Here is a 9,376-nt window from a genome sequence, read left to right on the forward strand (position 1 = left end):
AAAGTTTAGTCAAATTTCTGGTAATATAAAATATAAATGAACCATTTCTTTATCTTTCAATTGCCAAAAGTCTAAAGGGCGTGGGTATTGGTTAATATAGTAAAAGCACATTACAAATTTCATCCAAAGCGACACACTAATGGCATGTCTGTAATAAACAGCCAAGTCGGTGTCATTTAAACTTACCAAATTACTTATAATCAGTGCCTACCGACTCTCTCCCCCTTGTGTTTTAAAAACTCAAAAACAGAAAGAAAATTGAAAACAAAGCCACCAAGGGCAAGAGAAAACAGCTACAGCAGAAGTAAGAAAGCAAGAAAATTTAAAGCCAAAGAAAGGAAAGCCCAGAAATCAGAGAGCAAAGAGTGGGGAGTTTCTGAAGTTGCAATGGCTGTACTCAATTGTAAGCTTGTTGTGATCTGTGCCATGATCATGGCGATTGTGGTAATGGCCGTTGATGCGAGTGGGGGCCACCAGCAGCAGCCAATCCTCGGTTGGATACCCACCACCAGATCGCCATGCAAGGGTTCCATAGCTGAGTGCTTAGAAGGGGAAGAGTTCGAGCTGGAATCGGAGATCAGCCGGCGTATTTTACAAACCACCAGGTACATCAGCTACGGTGCGCTTCAGAGGAACACCGTCCCCTGTTCCCGGCGTGGTGCTTCCTATTACAATTGCCAGCCTGGAGCTCAGGCTAACCCTTATAGCCGTGGCTGCAGCCAAATTACAAGGTGCAGGAGCTGAGGTTTTTCCTTTTTTATTTTAATTTCTTTCTACGATTCCCATTTTTTCACTGTCTTTTGGGGGAATGGGTTTGATTGTTATACATGAAAAAAGAAAGAAACGATGAGTTATGGAGAGATTGGTGGGTGGTGATGGGTTTTTCATGTTATTGTTGAAAATATTGTTGTTATAAATTTATTTTGTTTTTAATGTTTCTGTAAAAGATTATTATATTTTCCCCGTATTTTTGGTGTTATGGGTGATTTTACAGCAAACTTCAGTTCATGGCTAGAAAAAGAAAGATTTTTGCATCAAGAAAGTTTTTGATAGGACATATGAAAGTTGGAAAGGGATTAGCTGAAAATGATTTTCTATTTGGGGTAACAGATTTTGAATGGAGTGACAAGAAAGTAACCATTTGAGTCATTTTTGTTTCAATGATTATGTTTTTTTTTCCAGTTTAATTTCTCATCAAGCTTTGGATTATTTGTTATCATCCACACCTTGGATAATAATTGGTTTTGTATTTTACAAGTATAATATAACTGAAAGGTTATATTTTTATAACCCAAGTGCATGGTACATTGAATTGAAACTCCTTCACGTGAAGTAGACCAGGCTAATATTGCTAATTTGTGTACATATATTTTATTTTACATAAAAATTACGACGATATAAAAATATAAAATATATATTTTTTATTTTATTAAATTTATTAATGATTTTTTATAAAATTTTAAATTATATTTATATTTTTTATTGTATTATTATATCACATTTATTTATATTATTTTTATTATATTATTATATCATATTTAAAATTATCAATGATGAATATTATTGAATAATTCAAAAACAAAATGCAGAGGTTCCTTCTTTTTACTCTTTCTTTTGAAAAAAAGTAAGTTCAAAAAGTAATTTTAACAATTGTGAATTCTTTAGATGGCAATGGCATGTTTTGTAAGGATGGGTGGTGAAACGAATAATGATGGGTCCATCACAGCCTAACATATTCCCTGAATCAAATCAAATCCAATTGCAATGGGTCCCCTTTGGACCCAACCCAAAATTATGCCAAAAAGGGGTCCCTCTCTCCTACTTTTACACTGTTGTTCAATCTTTTTTCTTTTCCTTGGTTAACAGCTTTGAATCTCTGTTTGCTATTTGCTTTCACTTTCCAAACAGTTATTGCAATAACAATGCAAGTAAAGCTCTTTTATATATATATATATATATATGTGTGTGTGTGTGTGTGTGTGTTGAAGCTTACAATCTCAAAAGGAAAAACATCGATCTCTGATTGAATATTGTGGCTAAAATGTAGCGTAAAGCTATGAATTCAGGATTAAATGATAACAAATTTCAAATTTTGAACATCCCAAGGGCTTAATAACATTACTGGGTGTTATTTATATCTGGTGGTTGGCCATGCCAGATATCAAACTTAAAACTGGCAGAAGCTTGGACGTATAATAGCTCTTGCTGGGCCTTTAAATCCCATCAGATTGTGTATAAGCAACCACCAAGGAGATGAAAAAGCTGAGAAAATTCTGATTTATCTTGTACTAACATTCATATCCAAAACATGATACCAAATTGGAAAATTTTGGGATATATTGTAATGCTTCTGCAAGCTAGTTTCAAAATTGATATGAACTGAAGCTGAGATTTGGACAGTTTGTAAACTTATACTAGAGTTAGTTTCAAATTTTAAATATTTACACCACCTAAAACTTTAGAATTATTTTTTGTAAAATAAAATTGTGAGGTCTTATGGATCAAAATAAATAATATCTTACAAATTGATATGAATTATGACATTTGACATGAAAATTAATTCTAGAGGTATTAATGATGTACCATCAAGATTTTAAAAATAAGTACTGAATTTTACATTAATTATGTATTAGAATTGGATTCGAAATTCAAATATTTAAAATTTTTTTAATTTATGAATTAATTTTTATAAAATAAAATTATGAGATTTAATGAACGGATAGTACCTCAAAGTATGACACCTACATGGGTTACTCGATTTGAAAAAATTAGGCTTTTTTTTTAGTTTTTAGGCCCAATTCAATCTGTTGGGCCACTTCTATTAACAAGAACGGGGGATTAAAATTGATTCGAGATCCACAGTACTAGCTTCTACACCCAAATTTTCAAAAGGCTTACATAGTCTGTGTCAAATCTAGCAAACCATGTCTGCTTTGTGGAAGACTAGAACTCTAAGCCTTGGTGGAAACAGGATCCTTGGTCTTGGTTAGTTGACGTCATTTCTCACTTCCTAGTTCCTTCGCATGGTACGGTACCTTAACTTAGCCACTAAGCACTCAACGCCACCGCGTTGACCGCTCTCTCAAACGCACATAAATGCTTAACCGACACGTTTCGTCACCGGTTCTTAATCGCTACCGCTAACTATTCCAACCCTATAAAAATCAACCTCCTTTGTTCTCTTTCTCTCACAATTCAACGCCACAACAAAAGACAATCGTACCCTTTCATTCCTTGCTTTCTCCGATTTCTTCAGTTCACAGCGGTTTCTGTTATGGCTCAGGGGGACTCGAGCTTCGAGCAAGACATGGTATTTTTCATTAAAAATTTCCTTCTTTTTCGATTTTTTTTTTTGTTGGGTAATCAATTTTGTTGTTTTTAATTTTATGTTGATTGGAATTTGAAAGGCTAAAGAGGAAGAACAGAGGCTGAAATACTTGGAATTCGTGCAAGTAGCGGCTGTCCATGCGGTTTTGTGCTTATCCAACGTCTACGTTTACGCTAAGGAAAGGTCGGGACCGTTGAAGTGCGGTGTCGAGACCGTCGAGGGAACGGTTAAGAGTGTGGTCCGACCGGTTTATGATAAGTACCATGATGTCCCCGTTGAGCTTCTCAAGTTTGTCGATCGCAAGGTAATGTCTCTGTTTCATTAAAGTTGGTTTTTGACTAGCAAAGGGCAATAAGTAAAATCAGACTCAATAACTTAGTTTTGAGATTCTGTGATGTGGTCATGTGGGATTGTTGTGATATGCAAAATGCCATTAAAAATTTATTCTTTCAAAACCTTTAATCAAAGTATAAATTTTGGGTTGAGTTGCAAAACCATGGTTTTAATCGAAATTGCAGAAATTGTTAGTTCAAATGTTTGATTGACAAAAAAAGATAGTACCCAAAGATTTGTTAAAGAAATTCTTCTTTGTTTTCTATTCCAGGTTGATGAATCTGTGACCAAGGTTGATCGTCGTGTCCCTCCAGTGATCAAGCAGGTCTCATCCGAAGCCATCTCGGCCGCCCAGAAGGCTCCAGCGGTGGCTCGGGATGTGGCTTCTGAGGTTCATCGTGCTGGGGTTGTGAGCACTGCCTCAGGATATGCAAAATCTGTGTACACCAAGTATGAACCCACAGCAAAAGGGCTTTGTGCAAAATATGAGCCGAGAGCTGAACAATGTGCTGTTTCAGCTTGGCGTAAACTCAACCAACTTCCTCTCTTCCCTCATGTAGCTTCAGTGGTTGTTCCCGCTGCTGCTTATTGCAGCGAAAAGTATAACCAGACAGTGGTTAGCAGTGCAGAGAAAGGGTACAAGGTTGCTTCATATATGCCATTGGTTCCTTCAGAGAAGATTGCCAAGGTGTTTGGTGAAGAGAAGTCTGAATCAGAGCCACTGCTCTCCCAGAGTTGATTTGCTTGAATCTGTTTATTTTACTTATGATTATATATGTTTGCATAAGATAGAACTATTACTCTCTTGTGATAGACAAAGCTATGGATTTGGATTTTATTTTCATGTGGTTTTTTTTTTTTTTTAATTGAAATGATTTTGTTTGTTGTGAAGTTCAAGGGAAACTGATCTTGTTTTATTCTGTTTTACTAGTTTGCTATCCGCTTATTTTATTTAAATTTAAATAAAAATGTAAATTAATATTATTAAATTATTAACATATTCAAAAAATATATATAATATAAATATTATAATTAAAATATTAAATCATAATAAAAATAAAAATTTTACTTAACAAATTATTAAACTTTAAATATATAATAAATAATATTGGAGGAAGAAAAAATATCCAAAAGATATTGTATAAAATATTATTAATTATGCCAACAAAATATTAAAATAGAAGCTAAAAGTTTTATCACTTCAAATGAATTTTATTCAATTTGCAACTTTTTTTTATCATTTTTGTACACTTGTAAATTTATGTAATTTTAAGACAAGTTTTATTTATTTAGGAGAAATAATGATTTTAAATATTTAAATGATATACATGATATCTTATTTTTGTGTACATATTTTTTTGTAAGAGTTTCAATAATATCATAATCTTCAGCATCTATATGGCTTTTCATATCTGTCCCTTTCAATTGCTTTGAGGTTGATATTTGATATGAAATTATGTTCTTGTAAAAATTGAAATAAAATAATTTAAAATTTAAATAATAGTATTAAATTATAAACAATTATATAAGAAAATTATTGGCAAAAAATTTTAATGAAATGTATTAAACTACTTATTTTTTGTATTTTTTCAAGTAAATACTGACTTTCCTCTACATAAAGTATTTCATGAACATGTGTAACAGTCAATCTTGAACTTTCATGAAAAAAATTGTAATCATTGAGTTCTACTTTAAAAATATATGAACGAACTATCAACTCTTCCAATATTTTTTTCACTTTGGCATCTCCATTTTCTTGTGAATAAGTTTTATACAAATTTAATTAAATAACATTGATATTCATACAAATTTAGAAAATTATTTTGAATATGATATAACCTAATTTTTCATTTGAAATAATTATTCAGCTATATACTTTAGAATTCGATTAGCTTTCCCATCAAAAAAGACAAATGGTGCATTGCCAAGCTTGTCTGATACATTGACAATTAACTTGTACCTATTATGGAATATTAATAATAATTAAACTTACTTTTAATTGAAAAAAAAAAAAAAAGTAAATATCCAAATGATTATGTTTTAAAAGTTACTTATTTTAAAATATCTCAATAAATTTTACTTAAATTGACATATAATGATGATGAAATTTTACGATACCTTACAACTGAAAGTTGGGTTTGATGTACACAATCGTTGCAAGCATAACCTCAGTCAACTTCTAACACCTTTTTTCTATGCATTGCACATGACAAATAATACCATTCATACCTCGTGTTGATTTGCATTATAGTACCTCGATAGGTGAACATTTTCTCCTGTTGGTAGTAAAATTAAGAAGTATTTTTCTTAATTATAATACAATATATATTTAAATTGAAATATATTTAAGTAAAGTCTATAGTTCTTACCTTGTATGAATTGTTATTCATAACATGATAAATATCAGCTATCGATTTCCTATTTGCAAATAATATTTCTTTGGAAGATACAACTTCTTTTATTAGCATCAGATACTATTAGACTTGAAAATCACTAACAATTTGACTGTATTTGCATCGAAAATTATAAATATATATTTTGTAAAATGCATTATATCCTTTTTATGCTTTAATATTTTTTTTAAGTAACTTTATATCTACTATTGATAAATATGTAAGAACCTATTTAGAATTATACCAGCTTCAGGTATATCCAAGTTCTTGTATACCTTTGTTGTAGATGTAGATGATAAAATGTATTTACCTAAATTAAATATTCAATATATGAAACATTGTTCAAATAATTGGGATTAAAACTAAATTAATTAAAATATAATTTTTTTTTTTACTTACCTTTAAATTGTTCGACAATAGTGGATGTCACAACTAATATGACAGTTTCATTATTGCTTACTAAAATACTATCGTCAAGTTGATATGCAACTCCACCCCAAAGAGTAATTTCCATTGAGTTCCCACTATGAGAAAAAAATCAAAATAGTTAGTTAAACAATTAATTTCAAATATGCATTATCTAATTAAGTATTTCTCAATGCATACCTTGTATTTTTTTAATTTCTAATACCCTTTTATTTACTTTTTCACCTCAAACATCTCGATTCACGATTGAACTTATCTTGCTCAATTTTCCAATAATATATTTAAGAATCAAATAGTTTCAAAGCATAATTAGTCAAATTAATATAAAATGCAAAATTAAAAAGAATTATATAAAGGTGAAGTCAATGGGCCTGTCAGATATGTTTTATCATGATAATGTGATTGAATAGCATCAAACTCCAAAAACTCAAATTTATGCAACTTAAGTGAACTATTCAAACCATTAAGAATCTTGACAAATGTATTAGGTTTGAAGTAAACCATCAAATCATTTTTCACAGTTCGATATGAGCTAGACACATTGCAAACTTAGAAATTTTAAATCATGTAAACATTTCCTTCCATCAGTAGTGTACGATACTTGTATGCCAAATTTTTGAATGCCATTGCATGAATGTGATCATCCTGTAAAAAAAAAAAGAAAACGTTTATTGAATAATTTTATTAGAGATACATAAAATGAATAGCCTATTATGTACAAATTAATGAAAATAAAAGCTTTCACAATTTCATCCAACAGAATCATTCCCAAACCTATAACTTTTTCATTTTTATTAAAATTCACAGCATCCCACATTCTAGTGATTCTTACTTTAACCTTTCATTGGTCTCCAATTGTTGAAATCTGTCATAAGTATTGGTAACCTTACATCATGCCCTATAAGAAAAGAATGAAAATTTTGAATAATTAAATATTAAATATAATTAGAATAAAAATGCATAAAATTTGTAAATATATGTATACATTAAACAATTAAATATTAAATCAAGTGTGTCAACTTTGGAAAACATCATCAAACACCTCAGTGTATACAATATTATTTGTACACGAATGAATATCATGATCATTATTTTCAATTAAAAATTTTAATCCCTCTGGTGATGTTACTTTGGAAGTAGCTACATATAATTGGCCATGAGTGAAAACCAATTTTGGCAAATACACATCGACATTTTCAAATGTTTGTCCTTGACTCTTGTTTATAGTCATTGCAAAACAAACTTTGATTAGGAACTATCTTCGTGTTAGAGTGAACGGCCATTTTGATTCTGAAAGGGACATTTCCACTCGGGGGATGAACAATCGACTCCCCACATTAGTCTCAGTTATTGTCTCAGCTTCAATTACCTTAGAGCCTAATTTTGTGACAACCAATTTAGTACCATTGCAAAGACCAACACTTTGATTTATGTTGCGCAAAAGAATAATAGGAAACCCTAACTTTCGAATCAATTTCATGATTAGGTAGTGTGAGAAACTTAAGTGAATTCAAGAATTCTTGAGGATATAAAATTGATTGTTCTTCAACATTAGCTGAGGTAGGTGAAATCCTATCAGCATTGAGATATTTTTTTACTTCACCAGAAAGCTTGAAAAGTATATAAATATTGACTTGATCAACTACTTCATTCGTCAGTGCTAATATAGCTCGATCCTTTAAATAAGATAGATTATTAAATGTATTTTCCAAATTAGGATATGTACAATCAATTTGCCTTATTGAATCATTTTCATGCGAAATTAAAAACTCATCCGGAATATTAATCCATGTTGAATCTGCATTTTCACTTGGTTCAACTAAAGGCAACTTGCCATCACTTAAGTTTAATAACCATTGGCTAAAGTCTAATATTAAGCTGCATGATTGATTTCTCAATCCCATATTAATAGAAAAAGTAAATATTTGACAATATTCCCAAATTTCAGATCTAAAAATTGTAGCAGCTATAATCTTCTTTATGCTACCTCGAGGAACCATTGGCAATATTTACCTAAAATCACCTCCTAATATCATAGTTTTTTTAGAATTGGGATCTTTGGAATGCATAATATCTTGTAACATACGATCAACAGCTTCAAATGCATATCTGTATGTCATTAAAGCTTCATCCCATATGATCAAAGTTGCCCTACTAAGTAAATCAGTAAATGGACTGCCTTGCTTAACATCACAAATAAGTTTTTGTCTAACTTTATAGGAATTTTAAAACTAGAATGTGTTGTTCTCCCCTATGGCAATAATAAAGCAGCAATACCTAAATATGCAACTGCAATAACAATATTACCTTGAGATCGAATTTTAGAAATAATTGTTCTCCACAAAAATATTTTTCCAGTACCTCCACTTCTATATACAAAAAAAATTTTCACCACTAACATTGTCCACAGAACGGATAGCAGCATCATATACAGTTTTTTTTCACTATTGAGTTTATCATATAGGTTATTATGATCTCATAATAATGCATCTTTATCATAACTCATTTCTTCCAAAACTAAAAAATTGTGTTCATAAACGACTGACACAAAATTAGGGTAAGGAATAGTTTTAAACTCCTTTAATGATCTTTCATTTTATTTTATTATCTTCTCAATCTCAAACAAAGTATAGTTCTGCAATTGCTCAAGAGTCAAATTTAAGTTTGGTCGTCTATATGCCATTTTTTATTGATATAAAATATTCTCAGAGAGCATCTCCTAATTCTTGTTCCATAACTCATTCGATTCTGTAACTTCACAAAACAAAAGAATGGTAACAAATAGATCATGTAGTTGATGTCCGGTAGCCCATAGAGATGCTTCACATAATGTTTCATGCCACTCATAATCGTCTTCAAACAATTCGAATGCTCTAAAAGCATCTTTATAAGTCGG

The 9,376-nt window shown here is 30.8% G+C and overlaps 3 protein-coding genes across 3 annotated transcripts; 2 read left to right on the forward strand and 1 right to left on the reverse strand.

The window, feature by feature from the left end:
• The first annotated feature begins 223 nt into the window (after positions 1 to 223).
• RALFL22 (ralf-like 22) lies at positions 224 to 967 on the forward strand. The gene has a single exon (XM_022864387.2). The coding sequence runs from the start codon at positions 388 to 390 to the stop codon at positions 742 to 744; it is 357 nt and encodes a 118-aa protein (XP_022720122.2). The 5' UTR covers positions 224 to 387; the 3' UTR covers positions 745 to 967.
• Positions 968 to 3,021: 2,054 nt separating this feature from the next.
• LOC111277321 (Rubber elongation factor protein (REF)) lies at positions 3,022 to 4,552 on the forward strand. The gene is made up of 3 exons (XM_022863693.2): positions 3,022 to 3,310; positions 3,408 to 3,632; positions 3,933 to 4,552. The coding sequence occupies exons 1-3, from the start codon at positions 3,275 to 3,277 to the stop codon at positions 4,398 to 4,400; spliced, it is 729 nt and encodes a 242-aa protein (XP_022719428.2). The 5' UTR covers positions 3,022 to 3,274; the 3' UTR covers positions 4,401 to 4,552.
• A 3,183-nt stretch (positions 4,553 to 7,735) lies between these two features.
• LOC111277637 (uncharacterized) lies at positions 7,736 to 9,163 on the reverse strand. Its single transcript, XM_089763463.1, has 5 exons — positions 9,105 to 9,163; positions 8,758 to 8,849; positions 8,494 to 8,659; positions 7,901 to 8,358; positions 7,736 to 7,857 (listed from the first exon to the last, which is right to left on the reverse strand). The coding sequence occupies exons 1-5, from the start codon at positions 9,161 to 9,163 to the stop codon at positions 7,736 to 7,738; spliced, it is 897 nt and encodes a 298-aa protein (XP_089619589.1).
• Between the last annotated feature and the right edge of the window lie 213 nt (positions 9,164 to 9,376).

The sequence above is a fragment of the Durio zibethinus genome, chromosome 7, assembly GCF_047325235.1.
Source record: "Durio zibethinus cultivar Kanyao isolate XHJ-2024 chromosome 7, ASM4732523v1, whole genome shotgun sequence".
Taxonomy (NCBI): Eukaryota; Viridiplantae; Streptophyta; class Magnoliopsida; order Malvales; family Malvaceae; genus Durio; species Durio zibethinus.

Bases quoted from the DNA above. Each gene is read 5' to 3' on its own strand.
- LOC111277637 (XM_089763463.1), bottom strand. From the start codon at position 9,163: ATGGCATATAGACGACCAAACTTAAATTTGACTCTTGAGCAATTGCAG. The intron at 8,660-8,757 runs GTATTGCTGCTT...ATGTTAAGCAAG, and splicing joins TATTGCAGTTGCATATTTAG to GCAGTCCATTTACTGATTTA. The intron at 8,359-8,493 runs GTAAATATTGCC...TCAATCATGCAG, and splicing joins ATATTAGGAGGTGATTTTAG to CTTAATATTAGACTTTAGCC.
- LOC111277321 (XM_022863693.2), top strand. From the start codon at position 3,275: ATGGCTCAGGGGGACTCGAGCTTCGAGCAAGACATG. The intron at 3,311-3,407 runs GTATTTTTCATT...GGAATTTGAAAG, and splicing joins CGAGCTTCGAGCAAGACATG to GCTAAAGAGGAAGAACAGAG. The intron at 3,633-3,932 runs GTAATGTCTCTG...TTTCTATTCCAG, and splicing joins TCAAGTTTGTCGATCGCAAG to GTTGATGAATCTGTGACCAA.
- RALFL22 (XM_022864387.2), top strand. From the start codon at position 388: ATGGCTGTACTCAATTGTAAGCTTGTTGTGATCTGTGCCATGATCATG.